Source organism: Pseudorasbora parva, chromosome 25 (genome assembly GCF_024679245.1).
Source record: "Pseudorasbora parva isolate DD20220531a chromosome 25, ASM2467924v1, whole genome shotgun sequence".
NCBI lineage: Eukaryota > Metazoa > Chordata > Actinopteri > Cypriniformes > Gobionidae > Pseudorasbora > Pseudorasbora parva.
The window spans coordinates 3383576-3405611 of NC_090196.1; the positions used below are offsets into that span (position 1 = coordinate 3383576).

Genomic DNA, 22036 nt, shown 5'->3' on the forward strand with positions numbered 1-22036 from the left:
GGGGGTGTGTGAGAGATCTGCAGGGTGGAAGGCAACATCAATAGTCTAAAATACCAAGAAATCTTAGCTACCTCTTATATTCCCAACCATAAAAGAGGCCAAATTCTGCAGCAGGACGGTCCTCCATCGCATACTTCCATCTCCACATCACAGTTCCTCAAGGTGAAGAAGATCAAGATGCTCCAGGATTGGCCAGCCCAGTCGCCAGACATGAACATCACTGAGCAGGTGTGGGGTAGGATGAAAGAGGACGCATGGAAGACGAAACCAAAGAATATTGATGAACTCTGGGAGGCATGCAAGACTGCTTTCTTAGCTATTCCTGATGACTTCATCAATAAATTGTATGAATCCTTGCCAAACCGCATGGATGCAGTCCTTCAAGCTCATGGAAGTCATACAAGATATTACATTTGGATCTCACAGCACCACAACTTAATGTGCTGATATATTTTTGTATTTGCAGTAAATTTGTTCCATTTCTGTATAGGCGACAAAACTTTTGTCTTGCCAAAATTTGACCTTTCTGTCTTGATTAAATGATAAATATTTTTTCTGTGAAAATTATTTATTTCAGTGCATTAAACATCATTTGGGAGGGTTTTAGCTTTTCAAATGAGCTATTTCTAACACCAATGAATTAATTAAAAGTCAGGTTAATATCAGGTATTTCTAGAAAATAGATAAGCGACAAGACTTTTGTCAGGGACTGTACATGTGTGTGAATGAGAGGGAACCAAGTGGAACAATGAGGTTACAGGGAGAAGAGGTAAAGAAGATGCAGGATTTTAAGTACTTAGGGTCAACAGTCCAGGGCAATGGGGAGTGTGCAAAAGAGGTGAAGAAGCGTGTGCAGGCAGGTTGGAATGCGTGGAGAAAAGTGTCAGGTCTGTTGTGTGATTGTCTTGTACCAGCAAGAATGAAAGGAAAGGTGTACAGGACCGTAGTGAGACCAGCGATGTCTTATGGTTTGAGGAAAAGACAGGAGGAAGAGCTCGAGGTAGCAGAGCTGAAGATGTTGAGGTTCACTTTAGGAGTGACGAGGATGGATAGGATCAGGAATGAGTACATCAGAGGGACAGCACATGTGAGATGTTTTGGAGACAAAGTTAGAGAGGCCAGGTTGAGATGGTTTGGACATGTTCAGAGGAGGGAGAGTGAATACATCGGTGAAAGGATACTGAGGTTAGAGCTGCCAGACAGGAGGTCAAGAGGAAGACCAAAGAGGAGGTTTATGGATGTATGATATGGACATGAAGGTAGTCTGTCTGAGAGAAGAGGATACAGAGGATAGAAATAGATGGAGGCAGATGATTTGCTGTGGCGACCCCTGAAGGGAACAGCCGAAAGAAGAAGGAGATGTAAAATGGACATTTAAATGGAGACCTCTCTAGCTTGCGATACCGAGCAAAACCACACAGAGACGGCAAAAAACTCCTAAATCAACCGCTTTGACTGCAAAAAACTAAACACAACAACGTCGCTCCCTCCGCTGCACACATGCTCAGTATATCTCTCTGATTATCATCATCAGTTCTCTCTTAACAGTAGGTTGTCAGTGTGCTGTTAACTGAATAACTTTGGGATGTTGGTTTATTTCGAGTCAGAGTGAGAGTCAGACACTTCAAAAAAGGGAAAAACATGAGAAATTAGATTAGTGCTTATGAGATGCGTACTGTTTGGAACGGTTCAGACCGATTTGGTGAACTGATTCACTAAAAAGAACCAGTTCAAACGAACGATTCGTTCACGAACCCGTCATCACTAACATTCACACATGACAAATCAAACATTATCCTTCCTGAGTGTGTGTGGAAACAACGCGAATGCACTGAATGAATGCTGCGTGAGATTGCGCGCACACGTTCTCTTCATCAACAGATTCTCACGCGATTACTGTACGACACCACAACTGCGCTCTTCAGAAACAATCGCAGAATACGACGACAGCTCGTGTTTTAAAGCAAAGCAAACACTGGAATGAACAAACAAAGCACTAAAACACGCTGAGAGTCTCTATGCTCTCTGGTGTATGAGCCTGGCCTTACATTAGCACTGTTTGGATGAATTAGATTACTCTCTCTCTCTCTCTCTCTCTCTCTCTCTCTCTCTCTCTCTCTCTCTCTCTCTCTCTCTCTCTCTCTCTGTGCTCAGGTGTGTGTGGTGTTCAGTCTGGCTCTGAAGAGTTGGTGTCGAGCCGTGGTGGAGTCGATCATCGAGGGGACGCTGGACTCTCAGGCCTGGTGTTTGCTGGTAGACTACGGAGATCACATCATCGTCAGAGCGGATGAGTATGAAGCGCTTTATACCGGCTCAGGGCTCGACATTAAGCATGTTCGTGTGCTTGTCCTTTGGACAAGTTAATCGGTCATTCACTTGTCCGAGTAAAAAAAAAAACTTGTCCGGAAAAGAGTTTCGTTTTTTCCGTTCAAAATTAAAAAAAAATGTTACAATGATGATATGAACTTCATCTCCAGAGCCGCTCTGAGAGACTTTATAAGCATTTCACTATTTCATTTGACAAAAAATATGATATCCTAAACACACAGAAACTCCAGATCTTCACAGCAACCCGTCAAAATATAAGTTTGGATTAGCTTGTGACAGGAATATATTACTATTGTGCAGTATAATGTCCACAATAATCAGCAAGATTATTTTTCTCACCCCATTGGAAGATCATTTTGCTTGTTTTACGCAAAAAGTAACTTCATTTGGATATTTTTCCCCAGAAAACAAGAAAAATTATCTTATGTCCTTTTACTTATCTAGTAAATGAATCTTGAATTAAGAATATTTAGATATTTAGACTGGAAACAAGAAAAAAATACTAAGTAAGAAGAGCATTTTGTTGCAGTGTAATGACTGCTCGTTGACATGTAAAGTTACTATGGTTAGTAGAATATCTGAAGTGGACCTGGTTATTTTTGGTATTTTGGTTATAGTCACAGTAATGTATTTGGCATTTTACTCAATACAAACTCTAGTAGCTTTCCCCATCACAGGAAGGAAAGACTAAGAACATAACATAATTATAAGTATAAAGAGTTTACTAGTATCGCCACGATATTCTGTTTATTGCCTCTCTTTGAACACATGATCATATCTGCTGAGATCCAGTTGGTATTAAAATACTGGTACATAAGCCAATCTCAGTGCATGTGTACGTAATGAATCAAACACTAAAAACTTGCTTACCCTGGTTTGCTAATGCTGAATCCTTCAAAGTCCTTGTTGAATGCTTAGCACAGCCTGTTTAGTGAAGTAAAGGAAAATCTGAGATGCTTGATTCATTTTGAGATTGAGTTTTTCATTAAATACCGCATGGAGGGAATGTATGTGACGTCCCGGCCGGCGTGACTGCGGTTCAGTGGCAGAAAAACAGGAGTAGCATGAATGCCACATAAAACACACACAACGCATCTAACATAGAAAAGAGCTTTGAGATTGACTGTACAAATTTGACAGATTTGACAAGAAAGCAGAGGTACAGACTTCCGAAAGCTACAGAAAAGAGCATATGATATGTAAAATCTTACCATATACCAATCAGGCATAACATTGAAGTGAGTAACACTGATGATCTCTTCATCACGGCTCCTGTTAGGGGGTGGGATATATTAGGCAGCAAGTGAACATTTTGTTGATGTGTTAGAAGCAGGAGAAATGGGCAAGCGTAAGGATTTGAGCGAGCTTGACGAGGGCCAGATTGTGACGGCTAGACGACTGGGTCAGAGCATCTCCAAAACTGCAGCTCTTGTGGGCTGTTCCCGGTCTGCAGTGGTCAGTATCTATCAAAAGTGCTCCAAGAGGAACAGTGGGTAACCGGCCACAGGGTCATGGGCGGCCAAGGCTCATTGATGACCGTGGGGAGCGAAGGCTGGCCCGTGGGGTCCGATCAAACAGACGAGCTACTGGAGCTCAAACTGCTCCAGAAGTTAATGCTGGTTCTGATAGAAAGCTGTCAGAATACACAGAGCAGCTCAGTTTGAGGCGTATGGGGCAGCATAGCCGCTGACCAGTCAGGTGCCCATGCTGACCCCTGACCCTGACACAAAGCACAAATGCTTCAGGAATGGTTTGAGGAGCTCAATTAACCAGTTTGAGGCGTTGACTCGGCCTCCAAATTCCCCAGATCTTAATCCAATCGAGCATCTGTGGGATGAGCTGAACAAACAAGTCCGATCCATGGAGGCCCCACCTCACAGCTAACAGGACTTAAAGGATCTGCTGCTAACATCTTGGTGCCAGATACCACAGCACACCTTCAGGGGTCAAGAGGAGTCCATACCTCGACGGGTCAGGGCTGTTTTAGCAGCAAACGGGGGACTAACACAATATTAGGTCATAATGTTATGCCTGATCGGTGTATATTGTATTGACAACTCGATCAATTAAATATTTATCATTGTATATTTCTGCATAATTGGATGTTTTTAAATAAACAAAAGTTTTAGGGCTGGTCGACATGACGATATACATATATTAGGGCTGTCAATTGATTAAAAAATGTAATCTAATTAATTACATACTCTGTGATTAACTAATCTAAATTAATTGCATACAGAATTTTTGCTGTGAAAGTATTTTAAATATTTAAATTCAAACGAATCAATGAATTATCAGCATTAGTGACATTAAAGGGTTAGTTCACCCAAATCTGAAACGTCTGTCATTAACTCCTCTCCCTAATGTCGCTCCACACCCGTAAGACCTCCGCTCATCTTCACACACAGTTTAAGATATTTTATATTTAGTCTGAGAGCGTATGCAAGTGTATGCACACTATACTGTCCATGTCCATAAAGGGAATAAAAACATCATCACAGTAGTCCATATGAGACATCAGTGGGTTAATTAGAGTCTCTTGAAGCATCCAAAATACATTTGGGTCCAAAAATAACAAAAACTACGACTTTATTCAGCATTGGCTTCTCTTCCGGGTTTGTGTTCAATCCTCAAATAAAGATTCAAACGGTTATGAATCAGTGGTTATGGGCATGTATCAATGCATTTACATTTTTTTGACTGTACATTCAAGGAAACTTTTCTGCAGGTCTGCAGGACATTGCGATCCATTTATTAAGGGAATTGCTCAGTCGGTCACATACAGATTTGCTAAGTTTGCGTTTCAGTAGGTGCGTTTATGGAGCTTTGTAATCTTTTTAAAAGTGCAATCCGAATAAAAAAGCATCATATAAACATCTCAATCAGAATAAAAATGCCCAAACCGAAAATGTAATCGGTTTAAACCTTATAAACCTTTCCATGAACTGATCAAACGATAGACCGTAATATAAGCATAGACAGTAATATATATGGCGTAATGGTAATATAAGTTGTATACGATAAACACCAGGCTATAATGTTGACAAGAGAGGAAAGTTCATTTTTCTGAGGTGTTAAACTTTTTATTTCGTAACGAGACATGAAGTTAATGTTGGCATAATGACACAGACATAGCCCGAAAACATCTCATCTTGACAGCGTTTGTCCCAGGCAGTTTAACGTTACTTGCAATACGGAATGGATTAATCTGCGCTATATTTTTTAATGCGCTATTTTTTCTCTGATAAATTCATTGAAATTAACGCGCTATTTTGACAGCCCTGATATATATATATATAACATTGATATAAGTGATCAAGATTTAGACCCACCTATAATGTGTTTTTATGAATCGCTCACATGCATAGTTGCTTTATGCATTTCCCCAGTGTCAAAATCAGGCCCATATAGATGTGAGGGAACATGAATCCTGACTGCATGTCAAATCCAAGCTTTAGTTTAAACTGATAACGTTTGTTTAACCTGCGTTTTCCCCATTAACTCCAGCCACTCAGCTGCTCTTCTGACACTCAGTCCGACGGGAGAGTTAGATCAATGCATACCATCAATAGTTTCATTTACATCCAGTCTTTCAGCTCATGTCAGTGACCTGGTTGCTCTCTCGCTTTCTGTGTGAGGATGTGATGTTGATCCAGAACTTGTCACCTGTTTTCTCCCTAATATCCCTGAATGTGCTCTCAGCATAAGGACTCCTCTGGAGAAGTTCCTGCAGCTTCCCTTCAGACTGAGACGCTTTAAACTGGCTGGGATTCGCCCCATGACCCTACAGGTGCCTCTCTCTGGAGACACGGCCGAGCTCATGTGAGTCCGCTCTCCTGAGCAAAGCTATGCCTTGCCCTCGCATGCCTTCTGATGCTCTGTTTCTATCTGATCTCAGCCCATCCTCCATGTGGGACAGTTCTGCCACAAAATACTTGCACAATCTATTACAAGGTAAGAGAGATGTTTTCATCAGCACTTCCTCCTGTCTGCTGTGTGTGTTGTGCCGAGGCGGAACGGGGTACACAACTTCATTACTTGAGTAAAAGTACACAGATACCCCTTGCTTAATTTTACTCAAGTACAAGTAAAAGTACTACAGTCAGATGTCTACTTAAAGGATTACTTCAGCGATTAGCATATGGCTTTCTATCAGTAAAACCCTTTAGTATATTCGAATGATCGTGCCTCCCCACCTTATATCCCCCTGAGACGAGATTTTTTACATTTTATTCCTGGAAAAATTACTTCGATGATGCAAATATCGTCAATTAGTGTGATTGGAGAAATTTTGGCCAGAGGCTAAAGTCTACAGTCAGTAGAGGAGCTATTAGACTAAAGACTACAGTCAGCAGAGGAGCTATTTAGACTAAAGACTACAGTCAGTGGAGGAGCTATTTAGACCAAAGACTACAGCCAGTAGAGGAGCTATTTAGACCAAAGACTACAGTCAGTAGAGGAGCTATTTAGACTAAAGACTACAGTCAGTAGAGGAGCTATTTAGACTAAAGACTACAGCCAGTAGAGGAGCTATTTAGACCAAAGACTACAGCCAGTAGAGGAGCTATTTAGACAAAGACTACAGTCAGTAGAGGAGCTATTTAGACTAAAGACTACAGTCAGTAGAGGAGCTATTTAGACTAAAGACTACAGTCAGTAGAGGAGCTATTTAGACTAAAGACTACAGTCAGTAGAGGAGCTATTTAGACTAAAGACTACAGTCAGTAGAGGAGCTATTTAGACTAAAGACTACAGTCAGTAGAGGAGCTATTTAGACTAAAGACTACAGTCAGTAGAGGAGCTATTTAGACTAAAGACTACAGTCAGTGGAGGAGCTATTTAGACCAAAGACTACAGCCAGTAGAGTAGCTATTTAGACTAAAGACTACAGTCAGTAGAGGAGCTATTTAGACTAAAGACTACAGTCAGTAGAGGAGCTATTTAGACTAAAGACTACAGTCAGTAGAGGAGCTATTTAGACTAAAGACTACAGTCAGTAGAGGAGCTATTTAGACTAAAGACTACAGTCAGTGAGGAGCTATTTAGACAAAGACTACAGCCAGTAGAGGAGCTATTTAGACTAAAGACTACAGTCAGTAGAGGAGCTATTTAGACTAAAGACTACAGTCAGTAGAGGAGCTATTTAGACTAAAGACTACAGTCAGTAGAGGAGCTATTTAGACTAAAGACTACAGTCAGTAGAGGAGTATTTAGACTAAAGACTACAGTCAGTAGAGGAGCTATTTAGACTAAAGACTACAGTCAGTAGAGGAGCTATTTAGACTAAAGACTACAGTCAGTAGAGGAGCTATTTAGACTAAAGACTACAGTCAGTAGAGGAGCTATTTAGACTAAAGACTACAGTCAGTAGAGGAGCTATTTAGACTAAAGACTACAGTCAGTAGAGGAGCTATTTAGACTAAAGACTACAGTCAGTAGAGGAGCTATTTAGACTAAAGACTACAGCTCAGTAGAGGAGCTATTTAGACTAAAGACTACAGCCAGTAGAGGAGCTATTTAGACTAAAGACTACAGTCAGTAGAGGAGCTATTTAGACTAAAGACTACAGTCAGTAGAGGAGCTATTTAGACTAAAGACTACAGTCAGTAGAGGAGCTATTTAGACTAAAGACTACAGTCAGTAGAGGAGCTATTTAGACTAAAGACTACAGTCAGTAGAGGAGGTATTTAGACTAAAGACTACAGTCAGTAGAGGAGGTATTTAGACTAAAGACTACAGTCAGTAGAGGAGCTATTTAGACTAAAGACTACAGTCAGTAGAGGAGCTATTTAGACTAAAGACTACAGTCAGTAGAGGAGCTATTTAGACTAAAGACTACAGTCAGTAGAGGAGCTATTTAGACTAAAGACTACAGTCAGCAGAGGAGCTATTTAGACTAAAGACTACAGTCAGTATAGGAGCTATTTAGACTAAAGACTACAGTCAGTAGAGGAGCTATTTAGACTAAAGACTACAGTCAGTAGAGGAGCTATTTAGACTAAAGACTACAGTCAGTAGAGGAGCTATTTAGACTAAAGACTACAGTCAGTAGAGGAGCTATTTAGACTAAAGACTACAGTCAGTAGAGGAGCTATTTAGACTAAAGACTACAGTCAGTAGAGGAGCTATTTAGACTAAAGACTACAGTCAGTAGAGGAGCTATTTAGACTAAAGACTACAGTCAGTAGAGGAGCTATTTAGACTAAAGACTACAGTCCAGTAGAGGAGCTATTTAGACTAAAGACTACAGTCAGTAGAGGAGCTATTTAGACTAAAGACTACAGTCAGTAGAGGAGCTATTTAGACTAAAGACTACAGTCCAGTAGAGGAGCTATTTAGACTAAAGACTACAGTCAGTAGAGGAGCTATTTAGACTAAAGACTACAGTCAGTAGAGGAGCTATTTAGACTAAAGACTACAGTCAGTAGAGGAGCTATTTAGACTAAAGACTACAGTCAGTAGAGGAGCTATTTAGACTAAAGACTACAGTCAGTAGAGGAGCTATTTAGACTAAAGACTACAGTCAGTAGAGGAGCTATTAGACTAAAGACTACAGTCAGTAGAGGAGCTATTTAGACTAAAGACTACAGTCAGTAGAGGAGCTATTTAGACTAAAGACTACAGTCAGTAGAGGAGGTATTTAGACTAAAGACTACAGCCAGTAGAGGAGCTATTTAGACTAAAGACTACAGTCAGTAGAGGAGCTATTTAGACTAAAGACTACAGTCAGTAGAGGAGCTATTTAGACTAAAGACTACAGTCAGTAGAGGAGCTATTTAGACTAAAGACTACAGCCAGTAGAGGAGCTATTTAGACTAAAGACTACAGTCAGTAGAGGAGCTATTTAGACTAAAGACTACAGCCAGTAGAGGAGCTATTTAGACTAAAGACTACAGTCAGTAGAGGAGCTATTTAGACTGAAGACTACAGTCAGTAGAGGAGCTATTTAGACTAAAGACTACAGTCAGTAGAGGAGCTATTTAGACTAAAGACTACAGCCAGTAGAGGAGCTATTTAGACTAAAGACTACAGCCAGTAGAGGAGCTATTTAGACTAAAGACTACAGCCAGTAGAGGAGCTATTTAGACTAAAGACTACAGCCAGTAGAGGAGCTATTTAGACTAAAGACTACAGTCAGTAGAGGAGCTATTTAGACTACAGTCAGTAGAGGAGCTATTTAGACTAAAGACTACAGTCAGTAGAGGAGCTATTTAGATAAAGACTACAGTCAGTAGAGGAGCTATTTAGACTAAAGACTACAGTCAGTAGAGGAGCTATTTAGACTAAAGACTACAGTCAGTAGAGGAGCTATTTAGACTAAAGACTACAGTCAGTAGAGGAGCTATTTAGACTAAAGACTACAGCCAGTAGAGGAGCTATTTAGACTAAAGACTACAGCCAGTAGAGGAGCTATTTAGACTAAAGACTACAGCCAGTAGAGGAGCTATTTAGACTAAAGACTACAGTCAGTAGAGGAGGTATTTAGACTAAAGACTACAGCCAGTAGAGGAGCTATTTAGACTAAAGACTACAGTCAGTAGAGGAGCTATTTAGACTAAAGACTACAGTCAGTAGAGGAGGTATTTAGACTAAAGACTACAGTCAGTAGAGGAGCTATTTAGACTAAAGACTACAGTCAGTAGAGGTGCTATTTAGACTAAAGACTACAGTCAGTAGAGGAGCTAGACTAAAGACTACAGTCAGTAGAGGAGCTATTTAGACTAAAGACTACAGCCGGTAGAGGAGCTATTTAGACTAAAGACTACAGTCAGTAGAGGAGGTATTTAGACTAAAGACTACAGCCAGTAGAGGAGCTATTTAGACTAAAGACTACAGCCAGTAGAGGAGCTATTTAGACTAAAGACTACAGCCAGTAGAGGAGCTATTTAGACTAAAGACTACAGCCGGTAGAGGAGCTATTTAGACTAAAGACTACAGCCGGTAGAGGAGCTATTTAGACTAAAGACTACAGCCAGTAGAGGAGCTATTTAGACTAAAGACTACAGCCAGTAGAGGAGCTATTTAGACTAAAGACTACAGCCAGTAGAGGAGCTATTTAGACTAAAGACTACAGCCAGTAGAGGAGCTATTTAGACTAAAGACTACAGCCGGTAGAGGAGCTATTTAGACTAAAGACTACAGCCGGTAGAGGAGCTATTTAGACTAAAGACTACAGCCAGTAGAGGAGCTATTTAGACTAAAGACTACAGCCAGTAGAGGAGCTATTTAGACTAAAGACTACAGCCGGTAGAGGAGCTATTTAGACTAAAGACTACAGCCAGTAGAGGAGCTATTTAGACTAAAGACTACAGTCAGTAGAGGAGCTATTTAGACTAAAGACTACAGCCAGTAGAGGAGCTATTTAGACTAAAGACTACAGCCAGTAGAGGAGCTATTTAGACTAAAGACTACAGTCAGTAGAGGAGCTATTTAGACTAAAGACTACAGCCAGTAGAGGAGCTATTTAGACTAAAGACTACAGCCAGTAGAGGAGCTATTTAGACTAAAGACTACAGCCAGTAGAGGAGCTATTTAGACTAAAGACTACAGCCAGTAGAGGAGCTATTTAGACTAAAGACAGTAGAGGAGCTATTTAGACTAAAGACTACAGCCAGTAGAGGAGCTATTTAGACTAAAGACTACCGTCAGTAGAGGAGCTTTTTAGACTACAGACTACAGTCAGTAGAGGAGCTATTTAGACTAAAGACTACAGCCAGTAGAGGAGCTATTTAGACTAAAGACTACAGCCAGTAGAGGAGCTATTTAGACTAAAGACTACAGACAGTACAGGAGCTATTTAGACTAAAGACTACAGCCAGTAGAGGAGCTATTTAGACTAAAGACAGTAGAGGAGCTATTTAGACTAAAGACTACAGCCAGTAGAGGAGCTATTTAGACTAAAGACAGTAGAGGAGCTATTTAGACTAAAGACTACAGCCGGTAGATGAGCTATTTAGACTAAAGACTACAGCCAGTAGAGGAGCTATTTAGACTAAAGACAGTAGAGGAGCTATTTAGACTAAAGACTACAGTCAGCAGAGGAGCTATTTAGACTAAAGACTACAGTCAGTGGAGGAGCTATTTAGACCAAAGACTACAGCCAGTAGAGGAGCTATTTAGACCAAAGACTACAGTCAGTAGAGGAGCTATTTAGACTAAAGACTACAGTCAGTAGAGGAGCTATTTAGACTAAAGACTACAGTCAGTAGAGGAGCTATTTAGACTAAAGACTACAGTCAGTAGAGGAGCTATTTAGACTAAAGACTACAGTCAGTAGAGGAGCTATTTAGACTAAAGACTACAGTCAGTAGAGGAGCTATTTAGACTAAAGACTACAGTCAGTAGAGGAGCTATTTAGACTAAAGACTACAGTCAGTAGAGGAGCTATTTAGACTAAAGACTACAGTCAGTGGAGGAGCTATTTAGACCAAAGACTACAGCCAGTAGAGGAGCTATTTAGACTAAAGACTACAGTCAGTAGAGGAGCTATTTAGACTAAAGACTACAGTCAGTAGAGGAGCTATTTAGACTAAAGACTACAGTCAGTAGAGGAGCTATTTAGACTAAAGACTACAGTCAGTAGAGGAGCTATTTAGACTAAAGACTACAGTCAGTAGAGGAGGTATTTAGACTAAAGACTACAGTCAGTAGAGGAGCTATTTAGACTAAAGACTACAGTCAGTAGAGGAGGTATTTAGACTAAAGACTACAGTCAGTAGAGGAGCTATTTAGACTAAAGACTACAGTCAGTAGAGGAGCTATTTAGACTAAAGACTACAGTCAGTAGAGGAGCTATTTAGACTAAAGACTACAGTCAGTAGAGGAGCTATTTAGACTAAAGACTACAGTCAGTAGAGGAGCTATTTAGACTAAAGACTACAGCCAGTAGAGGAGCTATTTAGACTAAAGACTACAGCCAGTAGAGGAGCTATTTAGACTAAAGACTACAGTCAGTAGAGGAGCTATTTAGACTAAAGACTACAGTCAGTAGAGGAGCTATTTAGACTAAAGACTACAGTCAGTAGAGGAGCTATTTAGACTAAAGACTACAGTCAGTAGAGGAGCTATTTAGACTAAAGACTACAGTCAGTAGAGGAGGTATTTAGACTAAAGACTACAGTCAGTAGAGGAGGTATTTAGACTAAAGACTACAGCCAGTAGAGGAGCTATTTAGACTAAAGACTACAGCCAGTAGAGGAGCTATTTAGACTAAAGACTACAGCCGGTAGAGGAGCTATTTAGACTAAAGACTACAGTCAGTAGAGGAGGTATTTAGACTAAAGACTACAGCCGGTAGAGGAGCTATTTAGACTAAAGACTACAGTCGGTAGAGGAGCTATTTAGACTAAAGACTACAGTCAGTAGAGGAGGTATTTAGACTAAAGACTACAGTCAGTAGAGGAGCTATTTAGACTAAAGACTACAGTCAGTAGAGGTGCTATTTAGACTAAAGACTACAGTCAGTAGAGGAGCTAGACTAAAGACTACAGTCAGTAGAGGAGCTATTTAGACTAAAGACTACAGCCGGTAGAGGAGCTATTTAGACTAAAGACTACAGTCAGTAGAGGAGGTATTTAGACTAAAGACTACAGCCAGTAGAGGAGCTATTTAGACTAAAGACTACAGCCAGGTAGAGGAGCTATTTAGACTAAAGACTACAGCCAGTAGAGGAGCTATTTAGACTAAAGACTACAGCCGTAGAGGAGCTATTTAGACTAAAGACTACAGCCGGTAGAGGAGCTATTTAGACTAAAGACTACAGCCAGTAGAGGAGCTATTTAGACTAAAGACTACAGCCAGTAGAGGAGCTATTTAGACTAAAGACTACAGCCAGTAGAGGAGCTATTTAGACTAAAGACTACAGCCAGTAGAGGAGCTATTTAGACTAAAGACTACAGCCGGTAGAGGAGCTATTTAGACTAAAGACTACAGCCGGTAGAGGAGCTATTTAGACTAAAGACTACAGCCAGTAGAGGAGCTATTTAGACTAAAGACTACAGCCAGTAGAGGAGCTATTTAGACTAAAGACTACAGCCGGTAGAGGAGCTATTTAGACTAAAGACTACAGCCAGTAGAGGAGCTATTTAGACTAAAGACTACAGTCAGTAGAGGAGCTATTTAGACTAAAGACTACAGCCAGTAGAGGAGCTATTTAGACTAAAGACTACAGCCAGTAGAGGAGCTATTTAGACTAAAGACTACAGTCAGTAGAGGAGCTATTTAGACTAAAGACTACAGCCAGTAGAGGAGCTATTTAGACTAAAGACTACAGCCAGTAGAGGAGCTATTTAGACTAAAGACTACAGCCAGTAGAGGAGCTATTTAGACTAAAGACTACAGCCAGTAGAGGAGCTATTTAGACTAAAGACAGTAGAGGAGCTATTTAGACTAAAGACTACAGCCAGTAGAGGAGCTATTTAGACTAAAGACTACCGTCAGTAGAGGAGCTTTTTAGACTACAGACTACAGTCAGTAGAGGAGCTATTTAGACTAAAGACTACAGCCAGTAGAGGAGCTATTTAGACTAAAGACTACAGCCAGTAGAGGAGCCATTTAGACTAAAGACTACAGACAGTACAGGAGCTATTTAGACTAAAGACTACAGCCAGTAGAGGAGCTATTTAGACTAAAGACAGTAGAGGAGCTATTTAGACTAAAGACTACAGCCAGTAGAGGAGCTATTTAGACTAAAGACAGTAGAGGAGCTATTTAGACTAAAGACTACAGCCGGTAGATGAGCTATTTAGACTAAAGACTACAGCCAGTAGAGGAGCTATTTAGACTAAAGACAGTAGAGGAGCTATTTAGACTAAAGACTACAGCCAGTAGAGGAGCTATTTAGACTAAAGACTACAGTCAGTAGAGGAGCTATTTAGACTAAAGACTACAGCCAGTAGAGGAGCTATTTAGACTTAAGACTACAGCCAGTAGAGGAGCTATTAGACTAAAGACTACAGTCAGTAGAGGAGCTATTTAGACTAAAGACTACAGTCCAGTAGAGGAGCTATTTAGACTAAAGACTACAGTCAGTAGAGGAGCTATTTAGACTAAAGACTACAGTCAGTAGAGGAGCTATTTAGACTAAAGACTACAGTCAGTAGAGGAGCTATTTAGACTAAAGACTACAGTCAGTAGAGGAGGTATTTAGACTAAAGACTACAGTCAGTAGAGGAGCTATTTAGACTAAAGACTACAGTCAGTAGAGGAGCTATTTAGACTAAAGACTACAGTCAGTAGAGGAGCTATTTAGACTAAAGACTACAGTCAGTAGAGGAGCTATTTAGACTAAAGACTACAGTCAGTAGAGGAGCTATTTAGACTAAAGACTACAGTCAGTAGAGCAGCTATTTAGACTAAAGACTACAGTCAGTAGAGGAGCTATTTAGACTAAAGACTACAGTCAGTAGAGGAGGTATTTAGACTAAAGACTACAGTCAGTAGAGGAGCTATTTAGACTAAAGACAGTAGAGGAGCTATTTAGACTAAAGACTACAGTCAGTAGAGGAGGGTATTTAGACTAAAGACTACAGTCAGTAAGAGGAGCTATTTAGACTAAAGACTACAGCCGGTAGAGGAGCTATTTAGACTAAAGACTACAGCCGGTAGAGGAGCTATTTAGACTAAAGACTACAGCCAGTAGAGGAGCTATTTAGACTAAAGACTACAGCCAGTAGAGGAGCTATTTAGACTAAAGACTACAGCCGGTAGAGGAGCTATTTAGACTAAAGACTACAGCCAGTAGAGGAGCTATTTAGACTAAAGACTACAGTCAGTAGAGGAGCTATTTAGACTAAAGACTACAGCCAGTAGAGGAGCTATTTAGACTAAAGACTACAGCCAGTAGAGGAGCTATTTAGACTAAAGACTACAGTCAGTAGAGGAGGTATTTAGACTAAAGACTACAGCCAGTAGAGGAGCTATTTAGGACTAAAGACTACAGCCAGTAGAGGAGCTATTTAGACTAAAGACTACAGCCAGTAGAGAGCTATTTAGACTAAAGACTACAGCCAGTAGAGGAGCTATTTAGACTAAAGACAGTAGAGGAGCTATTTAGACTAAAGACTACAGCCAGTAGAGGAGCTATTTAGACTAAAGACTACCGTCAGTAGAGGAGCTTTTTAGACTACAGACTACAGTCAGTAGAGGAGCTATTTAGACTAAAGACTACAGCCAGTAGAGAGCTATTTAGACTAAAGACTACAGCCAGTAGAGGAGCTATTTAGACTAAAGACTACCAGACAGTACAGGAGCTATTAGACTAAAGACTACAGCCAGTAGAGGAGCTATTTAGACTAAAGACAGTAGAGGAGCTATTTAGACTAAAGACTACAGCCAGTAGAGGAGCTATTTAGACTAAAGACAGTAGAGGAGCTATTTAGACTAAAGACTACAGCCGGTAGAGGAGCTATTTAGACTAAAGACTACAGCCAGTAGAGGAGCTATTTAGACTAAAGACAGTAGAGGAGCTATTTAGACTAAAGACTACAGCCAGTAGAGGAGCTATTTAGACTAAAGACTACAGTCAGTAGAGGAGCTATTTAGACTAAAGACTACAGCCAGTAGAGGAGCTATTTAGACTAAAGACTACAGCCAGTAGAGGAGCTATTTAGACTAAAGACTACAGTCAGTAGAGGAGCTATTTAGACTAAAGACTACAGTCAGTAGAGGAGCTATTTAGACTAAAGACTACAGCCAGTAGAGGAGCTATTTAGACTAAAGACTACAGCCGGTAGAGGAGCTATTTAGACTAAAGACTACAGCCAGTAGAGGAGCTATTTAGACTAAAGACTACAGTCAGTAGAGGAGCTATTTAGACTAAAGACTACAGCCAGTAGAGGAGCTATTTAGACTAAAGACTACAGTCAGTAGAGGAGCTATTTAGACTGAAGACTACAGTCAGTAGAGGAGCTATTTAGACTAAAGACTACAGTCAGTGGAGGAGGTATTTAGACTAAAGACTACAGCCAGTAGAGGAGCTATTTAGACTAAAGACTACAGCCAGTAGAGGAGCTATTTAGACTAAAGACTACAGCCAGTAGAGGAGCTATTTAGACTAAAGACTACAGTCAGTAGAGGAGCTATTTAGACTAAAGACTACAGCCAGTAGAGGAGCTATTTAGACTAAAGACTACAGTCAGTAGAGGAGCTATTTAGACTACAGTCAGTAGAGGAGCTATTTAGACTAAAGACTACAGTCAGTAGAGGAGCTATTTAGACTACAGTCAGTAGAGGAGCTATTTAGACTAAAGACTACAGTCAGTAGAGGAGGTATTTAGACTAAAGACTACAGCCGGTAGAGGAGCTATTTAGACTAAAGACTACAGCCAGTAGAGGAGCTATTTAGACTAAAGACAGTAGAGGAGCTATTTAGACTAAAGACTACAGCCAGTAGAGGAGCTATTTAGACTAAAGACTACAGTCAGTAGAGGAGCTATTTAGACTAAAGACTACAGCCAGTAGAGGAGCTATTTAGACTAAAGACTACAGCCAGTAGAGGAGCTATTTAGACTAAAGACTACAGTCAGTAGAGGAGCTATTTAGACTAAAGACTACAGTCAGTAGAGGAGCTATTTAGACTAAAGACTACAGTCAGTAGAGGAGCTATTTAGACTAAAGACTACAGTCAGTAGAGGAGCTATTTAGACTAAAGACTACAGTCAGTAGAGGAGCTATTTAGACTAAAGACTACAGTCAGTAGAGGAGGTATTTAGACTAAAGACTACAGTCAGTAGAGGAGCTATTTAGACTAAAGACTACAGTCAGTAGAGGAGCTATTTAGACTAAAGACTACAGTCAGTAGAGGAGCTATTTAGACTAAAGACTACAGTCAGTAGAGGAGCTATTTAGACTAAAGACTACAGTCAGTAGAGGAGCTATTTAGACTAAAGACTACAGTCAGTAGAGCAGCTATTTAGACTAAAGACTACAGTCAGTAGAGGAGCTATTTAGACTAAAGACTACAGTCAGTAGAGGAGGTATTTAGACTAAAGACTACAGTCAGTAGAGGAGCTATTTAGACTAAAGACAGTAGAGGAGCTATTTAGACTAAAGACTACAGTCAGTAGAGGAGGTATTTAGACTAAAGACTACAGTCAGTAGAGGAGCTATTTAGACTAAAGACTACAGTCAGTAGAGGAGCTATTTAGACTAAAGACTACAGTCAGTAGAGGAGCTATTTAGACTAAAGACTACAGTCAGTAGAGGAGCTATTTAGACTAAAGACTACAGTCAGTAGAGGAGCTATTTAGACTAAAGACTACAGTCAGTAGAGCAGCTATTTAGACTAAAGACTACAGTCAGTAGAGGAGCTATTTAGACTAAAGACTACAGTCAGTAGAGGAGGTATTTAGACTAAAGACTACAGTCAGTAGAGGAGCTATTTAGACTAAAGACAGTAGAGGAGCTATTTAGACTAAAGACTACAGTCAGTAGAGGAGCTATTTAGACTAAAGACAGTAGAGGAGCTATTTAGCCAGTAGAGGAGCTATTTAGACTAAAGACTACAGCCAGTAGAGGAGCTATTTAGACTAAAGACTACAGTCAGTAGAGGAGCTATTTAGACTAAAGACTACAGTCAGTAGAGGAGCTATTTAGACTAAAGACTACAGCCAGCAGAGGAGCTATTTAGACTACAGCCAGTAGAGGAGCTATTTAGACTAAAGACTACAGTCAGTAGAGGAGCTATTTAGACTAAAGACTACAGTCAGTAGAGGAGCTATTTAGACTAAAGACTACAGTCAGTAGAGGAGCTATTTAGACTAAAGACTACAGCCAGTAGAGGAGCTATTTAGACCAAAGACTACAGCCGGTAGAGGAGCTATTTAGACTAAAGACTACAGCCAGTAGAGGAGCTATTTAGACTAAAGACAGTAGAGGAGCTATTTAGACTAAAGACAGTAGAGGAGCTATTTAGACTAAAGACAGTAGAGGAGCTATTTAGACTAAAGACTACAGCCAGTAGAGGAGCTATTTAGACTAAAGACTACAGCCAGTAGAGGAGCTATTTAGACTAAAGACTACAGACAGTAGAGGAGCTATTTAGACTAAAGACTACCGTCAGTAGAGGAGCTATTTAGACTAAAGACTACAGCCATTAGAGGAGCTATTTAGACTAAAGACTACAGTCAGTAGAGGAGCTATTTAGACTAAAGACTACAGTCAGTAGAGGAGCTATTTAGACTAAAGACTACAGTCAGTAGAGGAGCTATTTAGACTAAAGACTACAGTCAGTAGAGGAGCTATTTAGACTAAAGACTACAGTCGGTAGAGGAGCTATTTAGACTAAAGACTACAGTCAGTAGAGGAGCTATTTAGACTAAAGACTACAGTCAGTAGAGGAGCTATTTAGACTAAAGACTACAGTCAGTAGAGGAGCTATTTAGACTAAAGACTACAGTCAGTAGAGGAGCTATTTAGACTAAAGACAGTAGAGGAGCTATTTAGACTAAAGACTACCGTCAGTAGAGGAGCTATTTAGACTAAAGACTACAGACAGTAGAGGAGCTATTAGGGGGAGGAGTTAATGACATACATTTCATTTTTGGGTGAACTAACCCTTTAAGAACTGTACTGTAAGTAAGTGTGCTCCGTTACTGTCCGGCTGTGGTGTTGTGTGGTTTGAGACGCTCTTGTGTGTTTCCAGTGTCGACTCTGGTGGAAGCCGTTCTGTGTGAAACGCATGCCGGATGCTCTGCCGTTGAGCTCTACTTGACTATCAATGACACAAAGGTAAAGTATGACATCCTCAGAACACCGAGTCGGACACATGAGGGAGACTGTGCCAATCCGCTGTGGTTTTACAGATCTGTGTGAACCATGAGCTCGTGGCCAAGAAGTTTGCCTGTTTCACGAGCGAGCGGTCCAGTGTGCCGGAAGGGAGCCGGAATGGAGACCGCGCTCCGGTCAGCCTGGCCTGGGACATCTACTCCTGCCCGCAGAAGCTCTTAGAGATGAAGGGCTGCTGCCCGGTCAAAGCGCCGCCGGCCGATATTCCCCACAGAAAAGAGCTCAGTGATGACCCACACACACACACAGGTCAAATTTGGGGATTGAATGAGTCTCTTGTGCTCACCAAGGCTGCATTCACTTGATCATAACTACAGTAAAACAGTGAGATACTCCTCCAGTGCTAAAGGGATAATTCACCCAAAAATGAGCCTGTGATGTTTAGCTGCTGACCCCCAGTGCATCCAACATGTAGGTGTGTTTGTTTCTTCAGGAGAACACAAATGAAGATTTTTAACTCAACCGTTGCTGTGTGTAGGTCATATAATGATGTGAATGGGTAACAATTCTATGAGAGTAAGAGAAAACATGCTTGGACAACATGCAAAAAAACCTGCTGCTCGTGACGACACATTGACATCTTAAGACACGAACTGATCGGTTTCTGACGGAAACAGCAGTATTTGTGTACATTTTTTTTTACCTCATATCCTGACGAGTCCCATCAAGTTTTCCCATCTGCTATTACTTCTGTCTGGTGGTATATATATATAGATTCCTCATTAGTGTATGTGCAGATTGGTCGAATGAGGAATCTATATAGATTCCTCATTCGACCAATCTGCACATTCATATATCTATGATCACGCCAGTTTTGACCTTACCAGACGGAAGTAATGACGGATGGGTACACTAGATGAGATTCGTCTGATATAAGGTAAAAAAAACACACAACATAAATACTGTTGTGTTTCTCTCAGAAACCGATCAGTTCGTGTCTTAAGATATCAATGTGTCGTCACGACCAGCAGGTTTTTCTGCATGTTGTCTAAGCATGGTTTTTTTTACTCTCATATAATTGTTACACATTCACATGCATTATGACTGGCAGACTGCAACGGTTGAGTTAAAAATCTTCATTTGTGTTCAACTGAAACAAAGACACATCTCTGATGCACTGGGGGTCAGCAGATAAACATCACAGGCTCATTTTTGGGTGAACTATCCCTTTAATCTGTGTGAATATTTAGTAAAGTGTAATTTATTCCTGTGATCAAAGCATCATTACTCCCGTCTTCAGTGTTATATGATCCTTATCATCATCAATGTTGATAACAGTTGCTTCAGGTTTTCATTTTTTTTTCTTTCTGGATCCTTTGAATAAAAGTTAACAGAAAGAATAGCTTCAATTTGAAATATAAAGTGAGTCTTAACTCACTATTGATCAATTTAATGCGTCCTTGCTGAATAAAAGTGTTTGTTATATATATTTATACCACGGGGCTGTTCAATGCTTGAATCTGATTGGTTGACCAACGTATTGTTTCCAGGGAAACGCACGGCTAAAGTAGTTCCAGCGGGTTTTGACCGCATTACAGCTCCATATCACTCCGCCAAATGAGTCCAGTCCTTACAGCCGACAACAGCAAAAGAGCCAAAACACAGCGGCACTGAACAAGCAAAGGAATATAGTAAACAATAGGATAAAAACAACAATTTATTTCCATGTTTTTTGCCATATAACTGGGGCACAACAGGGCTGAAGGCACACCTTAAGAGCTTTCACTGCTCCCATAGTGTATGATTGCAGAAAAAATACAAACCCGAATCAAAAAAAGTTGGGACATTGTAAAAATTGTGAATAAAAACAGAATGCAATGATGTGGAGGTTTCAAATTTCAATGTTTTATTCAGAATACATCACAGATGACATATCAAATGTTTAAACTGAGAAAATGTATCATTGTAAGGGAAAAATAAGTTGATTTTAAATTTCATGGCATTAACACGTCTCAAAAAAGTTGGGACAAGGCCATGTTTACCCCTGTGTGTCATCCCCTCTTCTTTTTATATCAGTCTGCAAACGTCTGGGCACTGAGGAGACGAGCTGCTCAAGTTGAGGAACAGGAATGTTGGCCCATTCTTGTCTAACACAGGCTTCTAGCTGCTCAACTGTCTTAGGTCTTCTTTATCGCATCTTCCTCTTTATGATGCGCCAAATGTTTTCTAATGGTGAAAGATCTGGACTGCAGGCTGGCCATTTCAGTGCCGGATCCTTCTTCTGCGCAGCCATGATGCTGTAATTGATGCAGTGTGTGGTCTGGCATTGTCATGTTGGAAAATGCAAAGAGACGCCCGGAAAGAGACGACGTCTGGATAGGAGCATATGTTGCTCTAGAACTTGTATACACCTTTCAGCAATGATGGCGCCTTTCCAGATGTGTAAGCTGCCCATGCCACACACACTCATTCAACCCCACACCATCAGAGATGCAGCTTCTGGACTGAGCGCTGAGAACAGCTTGGGTTGTCCTTGTCTTCTTTGCGATTTTTCTCTGAGAAACTCCTTTCTGATATTGCTCCATTATTTTTCACCGCAGCATTGGGGGAATTGGTAATCATCTGCCCATCTCGGCTTCTGAGATACACTGCCACTCTAAGAGTCTTTTTATACCCAATCATGTTGCCAATTGACCTTAAGTTGCAAATTGGTCCTCCAGCTGTTCCTTATATGAACATTTAACTTCTAACTGGCCGGCCTCTTATAGCTACCTGTCCCAACTTTTTTGGAATGTGTTGCTCTCATGAAATCTGAAATGAGCCAATATTTGGCATGACATTTCAAAATGTCTCACTTTCAACATTTGATGTGTTATCTATATTCTGTTTTGAATTGAATATGTTTATGAGATTTGTAAATTATTGCATTCCTTTTTATTCACAATTTGTACAGTTTCTCAACTTTTTTGGAATCGGGTTTATA

The 22036-nt window shown here is 40.4% G+C and overlaps 1 protein-coding gene across 1 annotated transcript in view; it reads left to right on the forward strand.

Moving 5' to 3' along the window:
* Nucleotides 1-22036, forward strand: part of tdrd12 (tudor domain containing 12) — a 73131-nt gene that overhangs the window by 13994 nt on the left and 37101 nt on the right. The window contains exons 4-8 of the mRNA XM_067436914.1: nucleotides 2155-2291; nucleotides 6031-6150; nucleotides 6227-6282; nucleotides 18971-19056; nucleotides 19131-19362. Coding sequence (XP_067293015.1) covers nucleotides 2155-2291; nucleotides 6031-6150; nucleotides 6227-6282; nucleotides 18971-19056; nucleotides 19131-19362 — 631 coding nt within the window. The remainder of the gene's footprint in view (nucleotides 1-2154; nucleotides 2292-6030; nucleotides 6151-6226; nucleotides 6283-18970; nucleotides 19057-19130; nucleotides 19363-22036) is intronic.